The sequence below is a fragment of the Borostomias antarcticus genome (genome assembly GCF_949987555.1).
Source record: "Borostomias antarcticus genome assembly, chromosome: 17".
In the NCBI taxonomy this organism is placed as follows: Eukaryota; Metazoa; Chordata; class Actinopteri; order Stomiiformes; family Stomiidae; genus Borostomias; species Borostomias antarcticus.
The window spans coordinates 4,514,669-4,534,825 of record NC_140250.1 but is presented as its reverse complement, the minus strand read 5'-3'; the positions used below and the strand labels follow the sequence as shown (position 1 = coordinate 4,534,825).

Genomic DNA, 20,157 nt, shown 5'->3' with positions numbered 1-20,157 from the left:
GTTTAAGCCTCTATTACCTGCACACACCTGCCCTCTGTCATCTGTTAGGCCTACATGTCCAAAAGTGCATAACATATTTCCTTCACTATTAATTTCCTCTTCCTTCTTGTCTTTGAAATCAAGAGTTTAACATGTTTTTGAATGATTTTTCAAGATGCCCATCCACATCCATTGTATGACCAAAACGGTGGTAGAGCAATTATCAACTTTCTCGAAAATGCTAGCTTTGTCAACGTTTTGATCTGAACCATTGTATATGATCATAAGTAACCTTAAAACAGGGCTAAACATGCATTTTCCCTTTACTACTCATTTAAGTGTGGTTTGGTGGGTTAGGCCTACATCCTTTGAATATGGTCTGTTTACAATGGGTGGAGGCTGCGCAGCCATCGGTCACGATCGGAGCCCAGTTCAGCCGATAACGATAGTTTAAAACAAAGTCCTATTGGCAAAACTGATTAATCGGTAGACTTTTACTTCATACTACAGGGAAAGTGAACGTGTACAAGCTGTGTGTAAGAGAGAGAGTGTGTGTGTGTGTGTGACAGGATGTGATCAGAGTGCCGGCGGGTGTTCAGCACCTGGCAGACGGCAGGAGGTTCAGGATGCTGTTGAGAACATACTGCAGGTCAGCGTGGCCCTGTTCCACCAGGAGAACCAGAGCGTCACAGCAGGCCGAGCGCACTGCAGCGCAGTCACCACAGCACTGCTCCCAGAGGGCTTCGACCGCCGGGCCCTGCAGCACAGCCACAACACAGTTACAACACAGCTACAACACAGCTACAACTGTTACAACACAGTTCCAACATAGTTACAACACAGTTCCAACATAGTTACAACACAGTTACAACGTAGTTACAACACATTTACAACACAGCTACAACACAGCTACAACACTGATACAACACTGCTACAACAGTTACAACACAGCCACAACACAGTTACAACACAGCTACAACACAGCTACAACAGTTACAACAGTTACAAAACTGTCACTACAGCAGTCACTACAGCACTGAATCAGAATCAGTTTTATTGGCAGGTATTTTTACACACTAGGTATTTGCTCTGGTCAGTTGGCGCATAACACTGATGGTTAGACAACATTACACAATGTGCAAGGACTAGACAGAACAGTTCAAATGACAGGGCAAAATACAAAATGGTGTGTGATGTGTGTACACTATGTGTACAATTCAAATGAGCAGGAACAGGATACAACATAAAGATTGAAATTGTTAAATAAGTATACTGCAGTAAGGCCTATAAGGGCATGGAAATTAAAACAATAAAAATGTATTATATAAATAAAAGAAGGAAAGGGAAAATGATAGGTCAGTTCTCCTGTCTCATGTTTTCACAGGACCTTATGTAAACAGCAGCTAGTATGGCACACTCACTTATTTCCCCAAGAATATAGAGTTTTTTGTCAGGACAAAGCTTTTTAAAGTTACATTGAGTTGTGTTTTCAAATTTGGGAAAGTATTTTTCCCTCACATTTTTATATTTGGTGCAATTCAGTAGGAAGTGTTTCTCTGTCTCTACCTCTGCCTGTGAGCAAAGTGAACACAGCCGCTCCTCTCTGGGTCGCCAGGTCTGTCTGTGTCGGCCTGTTTCTACAGCCAGGCTGTGTCCACCGAGCCTGTATCTGCTCAAGGTTTTCCTCAGTTGAGGATCAGTCACACTGGTCAGGTAGTCTGCCATTGTGTACTGTCTGTTCAGGGACGAATATGTTTCTAGTTTACTTTGAGATTTTGTTACTTCTTTCCTATACAATTGATACATTTCTTTTTGTTTTGCTAAAATTTGGTAAGGCCAAATGAACTGAGGTATGTCTTGGGACTGTGCAGTGAGCCCTAGGACCAGCTGGTAGAGGGGACTCATCACTACTCATCTCTTGGCACTGAGGGGCTTTATAGTGGTAGGACTGGGGGTTGCTGGTTTTCAGATGGCTTGTTGAATGTATATTTAATGAATGGCTTGTTTTTGTATATTTAATAATAATGGGTATTGGCCTAATTCTCCCCTGCATGCATTATTTGGGGTGTTTCTTTGTACATGAAGGATGGATTTACAGAATTCTGCATGCAGGGTTTCAATTGGATGTTTGTCCCAGTTTTTGTAGTCTTGTTTTGTTCTTGGTCCCCAAATTTCACTTCCGTACAATGCAATTGGTTCTATGATTGATTTGAAAATGTTCACCCAGGTCCGGATTGGTAGGTCAATTTTTGTGTTTTTTGATTGCATAGAAAGCCCTCCTTGCTTTCTCTTTCAGGCCATTCACCGCTTGCCTTAAATTACCTGTTGCACTGATATTAATGCCCAGGTAATTATAGCTCTTAGTGTGTTGTATAATTTCAGCCCCAAGCTTAAACGTGTCTTCCTGAGAGTTGGACCTTCTCTGGAATATCATTATTCTAGTTTCCTTAAGATTAAGTCCTTCCTTAAGTCAGGTTCTTGATTTTACACACCTGTAGCAATGGTAATGAATGAAACACCTGAATTAAATGATTAAGATGTGTGTCCCAATACTTTTGGCCATATAGTGTAGGTCCTTTCGACAGGCTTAGAGTTGTAATTTTTACCTGTAATACCGCGGGAAAAATTCAAAGGGTGACGTCACTGGACTTCAAAGGGTGACGTCACCGAACATGTTTGCCCTTTGAATTTTTGCCACTGACAAGGATTTTAAAGAGGCCTACACAGAATTTAACATTTAATCAAATTAATATCAACTGAATCAAGCGTGACCCCTTTAATACATTTTTGGGGAAAAATTCAGCAAGTGACAAGAGGCAGATACACAGCTAGGTCAGAAACACAGCATTCGAGTGAGCAGCGCAGCAGGGTACAGGAAAACAGAAGGACATGAGCTACTTTGTTATAAATGTCAGAGCCGAGATCCGGAGACCACACCCACCTGAGCGGAGGACTGGGTAATGATCTCATTCTGGCCCTTCTCTTTCAGCACGGCAGCTACGAGACTCCTCACCGTCTGTAGGCAGGGAAGCACATCTGGACATTCTGGACTGCCACATGTCTGGCTGCAACACAGCCTAGCCGGACTCGCGTTTAGTGCGCTCTCACTGGATAGCCTGGAGTGTAGTAAATTAACCTTCATGGGTTCAAATCCTGAACTAAACACAGCCAAGGAGCCTTTTGACTTCTGGTGCAGCAACTTTTGCTCTGGTGGTGCAATGACAGACACATTAATTATTGTGCATTGTCCAAAGTGAAATTAAATCCTATGATTGCTTACTCGCATCAAGTGTAGTGTGACCTAGCCAAAGGCACAATCCGTCTGGGTTTTTTTGGTGGATGATGAGACTGAATAGAAAGTATTCATTCATTCACTGTTCTCAGCATAACCACCACTAACATCCTGACTGACAGATCAACATTTCTCAATCAGCACAGCACAGTACCTGGGCCTGTATGAGGGCGCTGGGAAACTCAAATCTGGTTTTCAAACTCTCGCTCATCTTCTCCGGTCGTGTCTAGGAAGAAAGAGATGGAGTACGTTTTAGGAAACAGTTTTACGTCTCTAACCCATTCATTCACAGACTTGAGCATTTATTGGTCCTTTCGGAAATCCATCATTTTGCCACACAGCCATCGTCAGACAGACGATGACTGACAAACACTATGACAGTAGAGTACTAACAACAGACCACCTCAACATAACCACAGACCAGTGCCCAACATATCACCAAAGTGCTCTATATACTATAAAGTGCAGCCTCCTGACCCAGAGATCCACACATTGTTTCAGTTTGCTCAGCAGTACAATACTGGTAGGTACGAATGATCTGCGAGCCTTAAACCAGTAGGTACAGGTAGAATCATAAGACTTATATAAACATTTCCACTTTTGAAATTATACATCATTTTCTAGCACGCCGACACCTAGACTAGCATATCAGCTGACCGTTGACAGGCAACCTACGAGGCAGTGGTAAACCGGAGAGATGCAACGACACACACATGCAGCCATCTGCCGTGGCCCAGGTAAAAGCACCTGTGCTGTGCTGTCCTGTGCTGAGGGAAGGGTATTACCCAGAAAGACACGGGCCAATCCATTTGAAAGACGATCCCTGCAGAGTGGTCTAGAGCTCTGACAGGTGGCGCTGGCCAGTAATACATCATTTTACATGGATTAAATGCATTATTCAAAAGCGCAAGGTACTCGCGGTCTCAGGTTGTCTCACTCAGCATAACAATGAGTCAGAGAGACGGCCGGCCAGCTGCTCGGCGCGAGCGAGGCCGGCGCTGGGTGGGCCGGTAGCCCCGTCTGCGAGGCTGGTTTCAACTCTGAACAGAGGGAATATGAGAGACAATGTGGCGTACCCCGCCCGACCCCTCCCCACCCCCGACTCTATTATCTGCGCGATAAGCCCACCGGCCCAGCCAACGCCGGGCGGCTCCACTGCCAAGACCATTCGTTCCCGTCGCCACCCCACTACTGACAGAGCACATGAACAGGTAGGACACACACCTTCAACACTCATTGTAGAAAAAAAAAAAGAAGAAAAAAAAAAAGTAGAATTGATGTCTGTGATGTAAAAGAGTCAATATGATGTTTGTCGTTTGTCACGGTGCTTCTTATGCATTGATCAAGGATGTGCCACAATTAGTGCACATTGAGGGTTTATAAAATCATTTGGTGTTTAGTGAATAGTGATGTAGGCCTATGGGCATAGCATTAGCTGTCATGATGGTGTGGAAGACACAGGGTGGCATCAAATATACAAAGGATTGGAGCTTTAAATACCCACAGGAATTGTGATTAAGTTCAAGCATGTCTTAACTCTACCCTGTGATCTATTGCTGGCTGTTCAAGACAGATAGTAGCAGTGATATTGACATTACACATATTTGGACAACTTCAAAGATGTTTGATGGTCAGCAAAACACATAAGTAGCTAACTATATGAAACGATTCCAGGGGATTCTAGATGGCCTTTAACTTGAACAGAAACAATGTAGACTGGTCTGTACTGCTAGCTCTGCATTCATGCTACCAGGGCACAATGTTGCATTGTTCAGATGGCCATATGCTTTAGAAATGACATGACCGTGGCTTGTTACTTTAGAAATGACATGACATGGCTTGTTACTTTAGAAATGACATGACATGGCTTGTTACTTTTGAAATGACAGCACATGGCTCGTTACTTTAGAACTGACATCACATGGCTCATTGCTTTAGAGATTATATGACCATGACTTGTTACTTGTACTCATCCTGCAAGCAGCAGGGATAGAAAGCTAGACTAGCTAGTCTAACCACTCCACTATTGACAATGACTTCAGCTGAAAACACTTGGCTAACTAAACCAATGTAACCAAATGCCAATGCAATGAATGTGACAACCTGAGGCTGACTGACAACCTCTGTCAATTGTCTGTGGCAGGTTGACAGTGGGCAACTTGGCAGTTGACGAGTGGTTGTCATAGTACATAATACATGTAGTAGTATACATGTATGTGTACTTCACGAATTAGTGCAACCTGTGCTGCAGTGAAAAATCGAGCCCTGTGTGTAACGACTGTAACTACAGCCATCCAGCTAACGTTATTTATTTATTTTATCAACACAAACGTCTGATCATGGCTATAGCTAGTTCTATCTAGCTGGCAACACCAATCCTCATCCTAGCTAGGCTAGCTAGCTAGATAAACTAACTTTGCTAGCTAACGTTAGCTGGCTAACTTATTGTGCACAAAATAGTATTCAGTTACGTTGCCATGAGGTTGCACTCATTCACACCATTCAAAACAACTCGTAATATAGTAATAACGAGGTGACAGGATAAGCTTGCTAAGAAGGTAGCGAGTTAACTTTTTACCTCTCATTCCAAACGGGAGAACACATGGAACTACGGTGTGTGCTGAGGGTCAAATGCAATTCAGAATTTCTCTAGCCATCGACAATAGATACTTTAGGATACATCACTTAGAATTTAGACAGGGAATGTGTAGGCTACCTTCAGTTTTACTATGTATGTGATGTTTAAATTTTGTCCCTTAAGTATTGTCAGTGCGTTCAATAATGACAATTGCTAGGATAGTTAGGACAATAAGAGCTTATTAAGAAACTTGGGCTATCTTATTTGGTAAAATACCTGCTGTTACATGCCTAGTCCAGTGCCAGTACAGATTTTGGTACCACCTATGGTGACCAAACAATTTTGGTATTTATGTCTTCCTACATGTCTCTAGTTTATATTTTGGTATGATTACCTTAATGATAGTAATCACTCTATAAACCCCCAATTACAATTACAAAACCCTGTACTGTATATCATTTATTTCTAGACTAGAATATATTTCGAAACCAATGGTTTTACAAACAGTGAATATGTATCCAATGTGTTTTATCTTTCACATACACTCAAGCATTGGTATAAAGTTACACAGTTAACCCTTTGATGCACAAGCTATACAACCCCCATCTAATGAACAACATGGGTTAAAAAATGTTTGAGATTGCCACACATTGTTACTTTAAAATGTCCTTTATGAAAAAAAAAAAGAGATTTTACATAAAGTTTACACATATGGGTCAAACCCATGACAATTTGATTTACAACCCATATCTGCAAGTGTGATTTTTAAACCAGGCCAGGTCCACCTGGCTTATGTGCGTGGCTGGCTTGTTTCTGTTCAGGACTGGTAGGACAGAAGCTAATCATGCCTCTAAAATAGCTGTGAATTGAAATGACATGAAATAATGTCAATAAATTAAGATAGGTCTTGTCGTCTGGACATATCAGTCGCAATGCTTCCAATGCTAATCCAGCATAATAAGAGTGGGATAGCCAGTTAGATCATGAGCTCACAACAACTAGCAGCAGTTTCCATAACATTAATGCTATTGGTCAGTGGCTAAAGCAGTGATCATTCCTATAACGTTACCTATTTTGCTGCAATTGGTTCAACGTCTGTTTCTGGACAAAGGTAAGGGATAAACCCAGATAACACAAGGCTAGCGGACCTACAGCGGGTCCCCTATGGACGAGTTGGCGGACCTCCGGGGGAATATAACACAAGGCTAGCGGACCTACAGTGGGTCCCCGATGGATGCTCCACCACCATTCCGCCGGTAGTTTATTGTCTATATCCTAGGCCCATTGGTTCTAGGCTTATGGATTTCTATTGCTACATTTTGGTAACCCTTCCTTTCATAGTCCCCCAATTACTAAACATTTACCTGGTAAATACATGCAAAGTATAGCCTAATATATAATGGGTAATTACTGAGACACCTATACTGTAGGTATAATTTCAAAACAGGAGTATTTCAAATGTTAAATTACTGCACATAAATTCAATAACTGACAGCACCACCAGGTAACCACATTTTCACATAGCTTCTATAACATCCAGTAACAAAAAATCATCCACACTGTGGCTTGAATCCCTTCGGCATGGGAGGCGGACACCCTATCCAGTATACTACCGAGGAACTTGATATTGCACGATGTCGTAGTGGTGTTATTTTGGTGTGCTGGGACCACTGCCTCTTGTGGTTGCAACATAGAAATTCAGGTCAACAACGGGACGGAGGGATTGACAACCCAACATTTGCTATCTTTGTTGCGTGTGCCTTGCAAAAAAAGGGGGAAAAAAGAAAATAAATGCTGTAGTAATAATTTGGTTAAAGGTCCCCTATTATTCCTTGTTAACATTGTTAATAGGTCTCTGGTCCCCAAAACATGTCTTTTAACATTTTTGGCAGAAAATACCACTCATCGATTAAGCTTTCTAACATGTCTCTATACCCCTCTGTTTCAGTTCTGTTCTGGAAGGGTCGTTTCTGTGTCTGTAGCTTTAAAGCTCAATAAGAAACATTTTTTATACAGTAGTTCAATATTCACCTCTTCTTACTATTAGTTTATCAATTGGCCTTAGCAAGACCCCCAAAATCACTTTCGTGACATGAGACTGCATGAGACCATGTGAATTCATTATTTTAGAATTTCGGTGTACTGGCTAGTACACTGGCGGGAAATCTTGTGGTGGAAGCGGAAGTGATGCATTTTGCGTGTCACAATATCAGGAAGACAACAATACTTCGCCCCTCGAAACTACTGTAAATCTACATACACATAAAGAAAAAAGACCGGTATTTACCTGCATTGAAGCCATCCATCCAGAAAGTTGCTACAATCTTCCAATCCAGTCTGCGCACACGCATTTGTAATAATTTTTCTCCCATTTCACAGTGAGTGAGTGGGGAATTGTGGGAAGTGTGGTTCTTAAAATACAGTGACGATTTTTATCACGACCAGAGGGGCCGCCAAAGTGCCAAGTTATCTCATGTAGCTTTAAATGCAAATGAGCTGCTACTCCCCGTCCCCACTCTATCCATGCATCCATAAGTTTGAATAATGCAAATGCAGGAGGATGTTTCTGAATGGTTAGTTAAAGCTGCATTCACTGACTTTATGCATATTGTAAAAAAAAAAATTAAAACCACCTGATATCAGATTTCATTGAGCCATAGCGTCCTAATAGCATCCTACTTCAGTGACTCACCCCTACCGGTACCGGCTTTGTTATTCCAGCAGTTCTGCCTGTGTTGTCAATAGCCGGCTCATGCCTTTGCTCCGCCCCCATGCCTTATATGGCTCTGGATGTTAATTTTACCTGTTGGTTTGTAAACAAGCTTGCGTGAGTCCCTTACTGCAATAGAATTAAATCAATAATTATAATTCAGGAACTGGAGGACTGCTACACAGTAATGAACATACAATACACAAGTGAAAGCCACCCCAATTGCTCTCTGTAAAGCGCATTGTGTTGCCTCTGTGTATGAAATGCGCTATACAAATAAAGTTTGATTTTATTTGATTTCATTTGATCTGAATGAGCGGCGACAACCACACACACACATACACATACACACACACACACACACACACACACACACACACACGCACACACACACGCACACACACATACACACACACACATGCATCTGTGGTCACCGGTGGGAATTGTGCCCTGCATTTCTCCCATCCAAGCCGTCCTCCTCCAGGGGCAGCCAGGAGCAGTGGGCAGCCTCATCAGTGGCGCCCGGAGACCAAGTCCAAGTGCTCCGTCCAAGTCCTGGTCAGGGACAGGACTGAAGAGCATCTATGTTTTTCATATTGGGTTCTTTAGAAGGAAACCCTTGTGAACACAGGGAGAACATGCAAACTCAGCACAGAAAAGCCCGGAGACCTTCTTGCTGTGAGGCGACTAATAGGTACTGCACCACCGTGCCAAATGAATGCAGCTTTACAGTTTCCAACTTTTTTTATGCTGTGACCTCTATAGCCCGCTCTGTCTGTGGTTGGTGTGTTGTCCAGTTGGTCCACAAAAACTGGTTTGGCTGCACATGCGCGCTGCACGTGTTGCAGCTATTGCGAATTTGCACTTGTTTCAGATGGGGGTGGGGCGTTATATTTAGATTTGAGTCGCAAATCTGAAGGGCTTGTTAAATCACATACGTTTCGCTGCTCATAAATCACAAATACCATGAATTTTACTGCTCACCAAAAAACTGACCGGGTCTTCTTATTTCAGTCTGTGTGTGTGTAGGCACATCAGAGACCCAAATGTAGGTGCACAAACACTGTTTTTCACACTTTTCATAATATGGGACCTTTAAAATATATAATTTGTCCCTTTGTCACACATAACATAAACATATCACTGATAACCGATTAGTGCTGAAAACAGTGATGTTGATGACTGTAGTGCATCTGTAGTGTAACTGCGGTGACCTCCAGGGAACTGGGGTGACTGTGACAGAGTAAAAGAAAATAAAAACTGAAATAAAAATGAAACAAAACCCCATGGGTACAGCGCAACTTGCCATCTCAGCGCTTACACGCCTCGCAAATTACAACTCCCATGTTTATGCTCCTTGCACACAGGCCTGATGCAGGACCACCAGCTGCTGACGTTTCTGTCTTTGGCTGCTGGGCAGATCTTGCACCTCTTCTTCTTCACTCGGCCCTCCTGTCTGATGTCCTCCTGTGTGCCGGGCGGTGGCTGTGTTTCTATTTTTAAATGATCCCCCATCTTCCCATTGTCTGGGGCGGGGCGTGCCCTCCATGTGCCTCTTCATATGTGGCATGACACGCTCTTTGCCCAGCTCCTAGACGCCATGCATTGGTCACACCACCCATGATCAAGAGTCTTAAATTTGTCACATGTAATGTACAGTGTACAATCACAGAAATGTTAATGGAATGTGCTCCTGTAATTAGGATGCTATGCAGTGGAGCTGGTTTGGGCATTAAGGGTGGCAACATCCAGCAGATTGTGCCAGAGCACCATGGGCCACCTCTGTGTTCTCAGAGATTCTCCCCCGTGTCTCTCTTCCCCCTGTCTCTCTTCCCCCTGTCTCTCCTCCTCATGTCTCTCTTCCCCCTGTCTCTCCTCCTCATGTCTCTCCTCCCCCTGTCTCTCCTCCTCATGTCTCTCCTCATGTCTCCCTTCCTCCTGTCTCTCCTCCCCTGTCTCTCCTCATGTCTCTCTTCCCCCTGTCTCTCCTCCCCCTGTCTCTCCTCCACCTGTCTCTCCTCCCCTGTCTCTCCTCATGTCTCTCTTCCCCTTGTCTCTCCTCCTCATGTCTCTCCTCCCCTGTCTCTCCTCCACTACTCTCTCCTCCCCCTGTCTCTCCTCCTGTCTCTCCTCTCCCTGTCTCTCCTCCCATCTCTCCTCCCCCTGTCTCTCCTCCCATCTCTCCTCCACCTGTCTCTCCTCCCCTGTCTCTCCTCATGTCTCTCTTCGCCTTGTCTCTCCTCCTCATGTCTCTCCTCCCCTGTCTCTCCTCCACTACTCTCTCCTCCCCCTGTCTCTCCTCCCGTCTCTCCTCTCCCTGTCTCTCCTCCCGTCTCTCCTCCCCCTGTCTCTCCTCCCATCTCTCCTCCTCATGTCTCTCAATACAGCTCTGTTCGCGTGCACATGCATGCAAGCAAGACATGTTTGGTATTGCTGCAGGTCGCGAGTCCAAACCCTGCGTCTCTGTGATCTTCCCATGACTTTCCCTTCACATCGAGATACTGTATGATTATTTCAATTCATGGGGCGGATCCACAAATTAAAATAAAACTTTGAGCTAAGCTAGCACCCCGTGTGGGGGCTCTAGAGACATGGGGTGCGGGAGGAGAGCCAAGAGTGCACCGAACCGCCCCCACCGGCTCTGACCCAAGGGGGGTGCCACAGAGCCGACCGAACATGGCAGCCCATTCACCTCCATTCATTTTTTTTAGCTCAGGATTGAAACTGCCATATTTCAACGTAGGAAGGTCACAGAGACATGGGTTTGGACTGGCATAAAGCTCTCGACCTAACAAATGCCAAACATGTCCTACTTACACACACATGCGAGCGCACAGGCCATGAAGTGCATTCATGGCCGGAGGTCTGTGCTCTCTGTGCACCATTTCTAGTTTTTCTTAAATTCAATTTTCATTTAGGCTTTCTTGTTTGAAAACTTGTATTCTGCAGACCCTAACCTTAATGTCCCATGCATTTATTATATCGATAACAACTTACCTGATTGTGAAATTCAAATTAAGTATCCATATCCTTTTTAAGCAGCAGTGACTGGATGCACATGCGTTTTAAGCTTGTTCTGTATTTAAGTTCATTCAGTTTCTCTGTGAATATGGTATGCACAAATGTGTTAATAGACTGCTGCATTCACATACTGTAGGCAAGTTTTTTTTTTTAAACACTGCTGATATTATGGCACAAGCAAAACGGTTTTGTATGACTAGATTTATTTGGGATAATATTTTTTTTTTTCAGTCTCAGTTATTTGCTTGAACCACTTTTTAGAAGGTGGCTACTCATACAGTACATAACCAATGTTCTGAAACCTACAAACAGCTTTCAAAGAGCATTATCAGAGAGGACACCACTGCTATTGAGAAATAGCATGTTGTCAAGATGGTTTATTTTTGTGGTTTATTGTAGCCTACATGATACGGGTACCATGTACAATGACCAATCAATCAACCAGTCAATCAATCATTAACCAATCAATCAATAAATCAATCAACAAATCAATCAACCAATCAATCAACCACTCGATCAATCAATCAATCAATCAATCAATCAATCAATCAATCAATCTATCTATCTATCTATCTATCTATCTATCTATCTATCTATCTATCTATCTATCTATCTATCTATCTATCTATCTATGCTTAGCCACCTGGCTGTATTTGTTACACATGTATGCCTTGTTCCCTGCTCTGTTCTAATATAAGCAAAAATAGCTTCGATTTGATGTCATTCCCGTGCTGTTGTTGCTCGGGCTGTAAACTGAGGATGGGGTACCTTGCCTAAGTTGGGAAGTTGTGGGTGGTTGGAGCGCTACGTTGGCTGTCTGTGCGTGTATGCTGTCTCATTGGTTCCCCTGCCCCCAAGGAGGTTCTGTTCTGTCTGCGACTCCTGTCAGCGCAGTGCACAGCGCATGCGTCTTACTTTGCTTCTCAGCCTTTGAAACTCGAGGTTCAGTTCAATTAAGACCATGTCCGCCATCAGCCATCTGCACTCCTCTGTCTTCTCATTTAAAACAAATTCTCCATGATATAGCGGTAACGCGCGGCCTCAAGAATGGCCAGCTCGGTGAGTAAACTGCAAGCAACCATGCTTTGCCTGGCTATTCTTTCCATGGATGAGACAGGCGGCAGCCTACGCTCTCTGCGCGTCTCTGTGCCGAAGATTTCCAGCCATATTTCTATCGATATTCAAGTACAGTGGAAGTAGTTGAGCGGTGAAATGCGTTTAAAATACTGCATTATCATTCAACAGACAGCGTGTGTATGTAAATATTATCAATACATTTTGAAAGTGCAAATAGCTCTCTCCAAGAAAGCTGTTGGCAAACTTAGGCTACTTGAAAAATTATCGGTGTTGAAAATTACCTGCAGTTTGACTCTCATTGGTGTAGCCTATTGTAGAACATAAACTGACTTGTTTCTTGAAGAATGATAAGGATCATAGGATAGTCATAATCATAACATTCATGGAATAGTCTGATTGCAAAATATCCTATCTAATTTCCATTAGTCTCTGTGATAAAGATTAAATTATGAAGTAGTTTTCCAAAAAGTGCTGCATCGTGTTTATGGTGGGTCGGCTATTGTCTGTTGTTAAATTGATGCAGCCTAATCATTGTGCATCTTCCGCAGGGTGCTGTACAGGTGAAATTAGAACTCGGTCATCGTGCACAGGTGAGGAAGAAACCGACCGTGGAAGGCTTTACGCACGACTGGATGGTATTCGTCCGAGGACCGGAGCACAGCAACATTCAGCACTTTGTGGAGAAAGTCGTTTTTCACCTGCACGAAAGCTTTCCGAGACCAAAAAGAGGTACGGGGCAGTTATACTGTATCCATTTGTTTTATGAAGTATGGGACGCTGAACTGTATGCTGGTAATGGTAACGCTGAATGTTATTTATTGCAAATTGGCCCAGCTGTTTCTTTTTAACGGTAGTTGGACACTTTATTTTGGCTTAGGCCTGAATAAGGTTGTTTGATTTTACCACCATTTCTCTTCTATGAGCCCTTTTCAATTGGATCAATGAATGTTTTTGAGCGTCTTGGAGGTGTAACTTATTGTGGGAGCAGTCACTGCGTGGACAGGAACCGCTTAACGCAACTCAGCGAAAATGTCAGGGAATGTATCCTTCTGGTTATTGTGTGCGTCGAATGCGATGGAGAAGTCCGGCATGGGAGGAAGGGATCAATTAAAATCTGTGTTGGTCTGGGATTTTTAACTCCTTTTGGCGCTGGTGTATTTGACTGTTCTTTGGCGTGACAAGCGCTGGGAAGCGGGCCAGAGACGATGCCGTGGAGAGAAACCCTGTCATATTGTAATTACACGCGACTCAGATTGCAGGAACATTCGCCGTTTATTGAGAACAGTTGTAACATCACGCCGCTGTCCACTTATTTGCTCCCAAACTCAAGTATAGCTTAAAAAGTTGTGTTGTCTTTACTAATAGGCATAGTAAAACCATTCTCTCGCTATGAACATTGTAGGAGCTTTGCATTGCTTTTCTTATGGCTTGTGATTTAGTCTTTGACCCTTTACTGTTGTTCAGTTTCAGTGGAAACGTGTTGGTTATCCTTTAACATGCTGTTTGTCGCTGCATTTTAAAATATTTTCTTTAGGAGGACATAGGCGTTGCTTTAGGTGAGCAAAGTTACATGACTCTTGTAACTGCAATAATCTGTAACCGTGGTTGTGTGTCCAGTGTATGGACATGTTGTCAGAAATGTCCCTCAGTTTTTGGCTGAATGAACAGCAAAGCATCCAATATGAATGCAAATGACTGGAAGGTGGGGGAGTTTTACACAAGACTGAGAAAGCTCCATACGGTTCCATGGCTGCATACGCTTGGTCCTTGTTCACTGGTGCAGCAGGTACAGTCTGTTGTACATGCTTGACTGTACACCCGCCCCCCACCCCAAAAAGGCTGCTTTTGAGTCTGCTTCTTTGTGGTACAAAGAGACAGGGAAGCCCCAGAGAGCAAGGGGAGACAGATCAGTTCAGGGAAAAGCTTGGCTAAACGGAGCCATCCAGGATTTTCTTCAATGTTGCAAGCCCTTTATCTCTTTGTAAGCAGATTGGATGTTATAGGACGCAACCTAACCGTTTTTTTGTATGTAAGAAGGAATTGCTTTATATAAGAAAGCCATTGTTTGAGTATTATATCTCCATAATCAAGGATCAGCAGTAGTCTTGACTGGACAATCTGTTTTCCACTGTCAAAAGGAAAACAAGCTGTATTCTTTTTAGACACCTTATACATTCATATTCCCTGGTATTTATAAGGAGAGCCTTTCTCAAGTTGGGTACAAATGGTGAATAGAATAGAAGAAAAGAACATGATGTTTATTAGCCATGTGTAACAGGTACGGGTACAGGTACGATGGAATTCTTGTCATCGCTTGTCCTGACAGCATCTTATCAGTGCTAATCAGTTCCTCATTCCAATCCTAGGTACGCAGCTAGACATTTAAAGGTTCCCAAACTGGCAATTTACTATCCCTAGTCTTATCAGTATCATCCTCATCTACTTATCCCATCCGATCATAATGTTCATATTGTGGATCTTTGGGGATATGGTGAGGGTGAGATGACGTATCCGGAATATAATGTAGCTCCACGAAAGGCTTGACCCTCGAACAATCTCATGTCAGAGGTCTGGACTGGACTAGTCTGTATGCAGGTGAAGAAACACCACCACCTTGATTGTCCCACTTCAGCAGCGGTATCTACAATGCGGTGATGGTCACGAGGGGTCACCACTTTTTACTTTCTTGAATGTTGTGCTGTGAATTGTTGAGACGCGCTGTATGAAACTGGTCTTTGGGCCGGGTGAGTGTGTGTTAGGGGGCACCTGACAGTGTGGAGAGTCTGTTAGCAAAATGCCACATTTATCACCGTGTTCCTGATTTATGTTTGGCCTTGCGATGGGCTGACTTCAAAGTTGAGATTGGATCAGAGAAAGGTGTGTTTTCGCCTGCGTGTGTGTTTGTGAAGTGATTTCCCCACACAGTGCTTATTCCCAACTGCCCTTGACATGGAAACTGCTGTGCTTGAAATGCATAAGGGCGTTTGATGACGAATTATACCGAATTAGTTTTTTTTCTCCCCCCCCCCCCCTCACATCTCTCCTTCCCATTTTGATAAATGTGAGGCTGAGTCCTGGAGGAAGTGTCCCAATGACCAGCAAGAGGATACTTAACCTCCAATAACTCTTCTGACATGACACAGGCCATGAAAGCCCCTCAAATCCCCATGAAGGCGGTGGTGGTACTTGTGTTTTCATATGGTGACAAATTGTGTGCCTGAGTACTTCCGGAGCTCTTCCACTTTCAAAGGATTTTTTGTTAAACATGGATGTAATGGCACTGATGGCGGTGAGTAATTATGGTGAAGAGTTTGTTATAACCGTTTCCTAGAACTGTTTACGCTGACAATCTATTGGGATAATCAGTCTAACTACTTTCTAAGATGTATTCATCTTCACATTGTTTCGGGGGGATATTTTTCTTCTGTGGAATCAGCAATCCTTGATGAGTTGCATTTCTGATATTCTGGTCCATTCAAATATTTAGATGCCCTAGGCAGGACTGGGAAACAGCTGATTCTCTTGTACACAATCCTGCATTAATATGCTTCTGGCCAAATTCAACTTCCAGTTTGTGGTGATATTTGACCATGCAAATTCAGTTGAATCTAAAAGGAACATCTTGTACTTAGGGGCTGATCTACTAAGGGTTTGCATGTCTTAAACTACGTGCACAACTGTTACCAGGTGAATAAAAATGTCCAAGCTGATCTACTGGAGCACTGAGGATTGTGTCTCAGAAATGTGCCAGATACACACCTTGTCCATTTGTGCTCGTTAGCCATAAATATGCGAGCGCGGGCATTTCTGTGTGAGTCTGCACAAAGTCAATCAATCAATCAATCAATCAATCAAAATACGGTGAAAACCGTCATTGTCCGCTGCTGTTCTTGTTTTTGAAATGAATTAAAACGTTGTCTATCCAACAATGGCATTTCAGAGGCTTCGAATGAAATACCAGGTGATTTAGAGTCAAGTCACAAGAAGGAGCTGTACGATACCAGCACTGCCCAAACATCTTGCCCGTCCGCATCGCCTTGCCTCTGGGTTAGTCCAGCTGCTTTGGTGCATCTTACAGTCCAGCTACTTATCTACTACTTATCTACTACCCATCTCCACACTTTGTTTATGCTGTGCTAGCGCTGGAGAAAGGTCTGGCTGGACTCATTACCATTTGGGAATAGGGAGGTAAAAACGCTGTATTTCTTTCAACCAATCACACTCGTCTTCGCAAAGCGGTTGCTAGGTGGTTGTTGTTGTTTCACGGAGTCTGGATTGAATCTGATTGGATGGACAACAGGCACTGATTGGGCAGTAATAAACGAAAGACGAGGCTTATCCCCAAACCTACATGGGTTGAGTGAGACTCCAGCTGTTGTAAGGTAGACAGCGCTGGTCGTCTTGTTCGCCAGGGGCCCGTTCCACCACCACAGCCCCACTGTTGGCCCCTCCGGCTTAGCTTTGATCGGAGGAACAAGTGAAGTTTGGTGGGAGAATTTAGTTTGACAGTTTAATACCACCAGTCTCCCAGTGGTCTCTCAAGGGCACAGCTAGCTAACCCCCCTCTCGCGCGCACAAGCACACGCGCACACACACACACACACACACAGTATCAAGGATTTCCAGGCCTACACATGAGGTCACACTCGTTCTTAAATTACAACACCAAAGAAAATTGAACTAAACAAAAGAAACACAAGCATGAGTCATAATAAAACCATTAGACTTAGATGAATGGTTCTATTATACTACTATTAACATTGTTAACGTATAATCCAGAGATGATTATACTACCGTTAACATTGTTAACGTATGATCCAGAGATCATTATATTACTACAGTATTAACATTTAACGTATGATCCAGTGATTATTGCACAACTATTGACATTGTTAACATTTCATCCAGAGATTATTTTGAGCTCTGGCTGGCCGGCGCGGGTGGTCAGCAAGCTAACTTTAGCTATCTGGCCAGCAGTGTGGTCTGTCTGCTACTGTACCTAACATGTTGGCTAGCTATCTACAGTAGCTTTGCCCCATGCTCATTCACAGTATGAGAATGGAGATCACTGAAATTGATCATCATCAATCATTTCATTGGACATGGCACCTGTAACTTGTACATATGACAAATAAATATACTTGACATAATGGCATTATTATAAATTTGTGGAGTATACTGAAAATTAGGGTCAGTAAGTTTCAGAGAACAAGCTGGAGGAAGACCTATGCGTTTCTCCTGCTTAGTGGCGGTGTGGCATCTGTGATCTCTCCTCCCACTGCAACACAGGGCACAGCTCAAACCACAGACCCATAGGGGTTACTGTGCATATTAGTATCAGATTTACATAGACATTTAAACACACCTTTTAGAGGCTCGCCTGTCTCATATCCTCTCTTTTCTCTACTTCCCTCTCAACCGTAGCCTCATGTCTGCTCTTTTCTCCTCTCTCTACATCTCCATCCTCTCCTCTCTCCCCTCCTCATTCTTCACATCTCCCTCCTCTCTCTCCTCTCTGCCTCCCTCACTATGGACACAATGGGCCCAGCCTGACCATGACATAAAAGGTGGACCTGAAATGAATAGGGCAGGCATGATTAGATGTACGGTAGGCCTACTAAACAAGTACGATATGGCCAGGCTACAGTGGTACTGAATATACAGCATATTATAAATGTAGAACCTGACTTATCCAATAATATTTTATATTTAATCTTTTTTTAAGTTAAGATAAAAGCACAATCTTACAATGAAAGCAGGTGAAATCAGGATGGTATAAAGTCCAGTGACTGACTACAGTCTGGACTGACAGTCACATTTTAAGGTCATCTCATAATAAGAGCTTCTTGCCCCCCCCCCCTCCGCCGCCCACCCATTCTGTTCCTTTAAGATTGTCTGCATTTTAACAGTGCTGAGAAAAATGGCTATTATTGTCTGACATGCTGTGTAGCCTTGGTAACCTGATATTTGGGGTAATGCTAGGAGTAGGACTGGGGGGCGGGGTGAAAGAGGGGTGGGTGGTCCCCATCTCAAAATAAATGGACTGAAATGTGGATGGACATGTCTACCTCTCCATTTAATTTGCTGAAAATGCAGCATCCTGATTTTCAGACTACCCCCATCATGCACAGACTGCACATACATAATTACTTTGTTGGATTTGGTACATATTGTACATAGACATAAATTAGGCCCCACCAACATTTTGACTGATATAACTTGTTTTCGGTAATGTTGCTGGTGCTTCTAAATTCAGCCACTGTCCAGTACATTATTTTCTTAAATGGGAATTTATTTAGGATAATATCTGATTGTTTTGCACCACAATAGCTTGTCTCGTTTACTTGTGCAGCAGGAGGCTTTGAGAGTGCTGTTGCACATCTCTGCAGTACTAACTGAAGGGAACAGCTGAGCTATTCTAGATTGAATAATGGTATAATGGTGTTTCACCCCCGAGTTGGTCGACTGGAAGTATATTGATTTTGGGGGTCTTTGTTAGATAAGTACGTGCCTCTTGATTTGCCATTTTTTCCGAAAAATGATTCTGAATGCTTCCAATGTGATTGTGCAAGTGGTTCAATAGTATCCTGCATGTAAACCTGGTCTTTGTTTAAGCGGTGCAGCTGCTTCTATAGCCTACGTGACGTGTGTCCGTTCGTATGAGATTTAGACCAATCAGGAGTGGCCAATACCGTTGCACACCTGCTCTAGAGGACAGCAGAGATCGCTCATAAACGTGCACCGCTTACTTCACCGCCTGAGTGCGATAGTTCCTGTGAAACGGTGCTGAGGACTGGTTCGTCGAGTCAACTTTGGCACTCGGGGAGAGCGTCGCTCGCATCAACCGCCTGTTAAGCAAGACGTAGTCCATCAATTTCCTAATATCTGTCACCGCTTTCATTTCGCCGGCGGCGGCGTCAAAGTGACGGAGAACGTGCGCTGCAGCCTCCCTCTCTCCATCCCCCTCGGCGGCGGTGCTTTTCAGAGAAGCCGCCCTCCCGACTCGACATTAAAATTAATGATGCGACAGTCAGTAAAGTCAAAGCGCCACTTTGTTACGGCCCCGCAGTCAGAGCCGGCGCTCAGGTGTTGCCGTGGAGATGGCCCGGGCGTAAACGGCAGCGCCGTCTCAATGGGCCGTGCAGTCCCCCCCCCCCCCCCCCCTCCTCCCTCCCCCTCCCTCCCTGAAGAAGAAGTTAGCCGGGAACAAGGCCGGGGGGGAGGAGGGGCATTTCTCCCGACGGGCGTCGCTGGCACATGCTGCTTTAAGCGCTCCCATTTGGTGGTGTAACAGCCATTTAATCTGGTTTTGAGACGGCGTCTGTAAGGAGGTGTGTGTTATATTTCATGGGGGGTGAGTCACTTTAATGGAAGGGTGTTTCGGTATAACGGGCGCTGAAATGGGCAGGCTGGCAGGGAAGAGGGGGCCTTAAATGGATCCTTACTGTCCAAACACTGTGAGTGATGTTTTTTTTTTTTCTAACACTGAGCGGAACTGTG

General features: G+C 43.8%; 2 protein-coding genes across 4 annotated transcripts in view; one reads left to right on the top strand and one right to left on the bottom strand.

The window, feature by feature from the left end:
* Positions 1-3,490, bottom strand: part of focad (focadhesin) — a 38,781-nt gene extending 35,291 nt beyond the window's left edge. For all 3 annotated transcript variants that reach the window (XM_084451949.1, XM_084451950.1, XM_084451951.1), the window contains exons 1-3: positions 3,426-3,490; positions 2,921-2,995; positions 582-736 (exon numbers count right to left, since the gene is read on the bottom strand). In XM_084451949.1, the coding sequence (XP_084308075.1) occupies positions 582-736; positions 2,921-2,995; positions 3,426-3,482 (287 nt within the window). In that variant the 5' untranslated portion in view covers positions 3,483-3,490. The remainder of the gene's footprint in view (positions 1-581; positions 737-2,920; positions 2,996-3,425) is intronic.
* A 9,784-nt stretch (positions 3,491-13,274) lies between these two features.
* mllt3 (MLLT3 super elongation complex subunit) overlaps positions 13,275-20,157 on the top strand; it is a gene marked incomplete at its 3' end in the record, with an annotated part of 46,073 nt that continues 39,190 nt past the window's right edge. Inside the window, exon 1 of the mRNA XM_084452345.1 lies at positions 13,275-13,386. Coding sequence (XP_084308471.1) covers positions 13,290-13,386 — 97 coding nt within the window. The 5' untranslated portion in view covers positions 13,275-13,289. The remainder of the gene's footprint in view (positions 13,387-20,157) is intronic.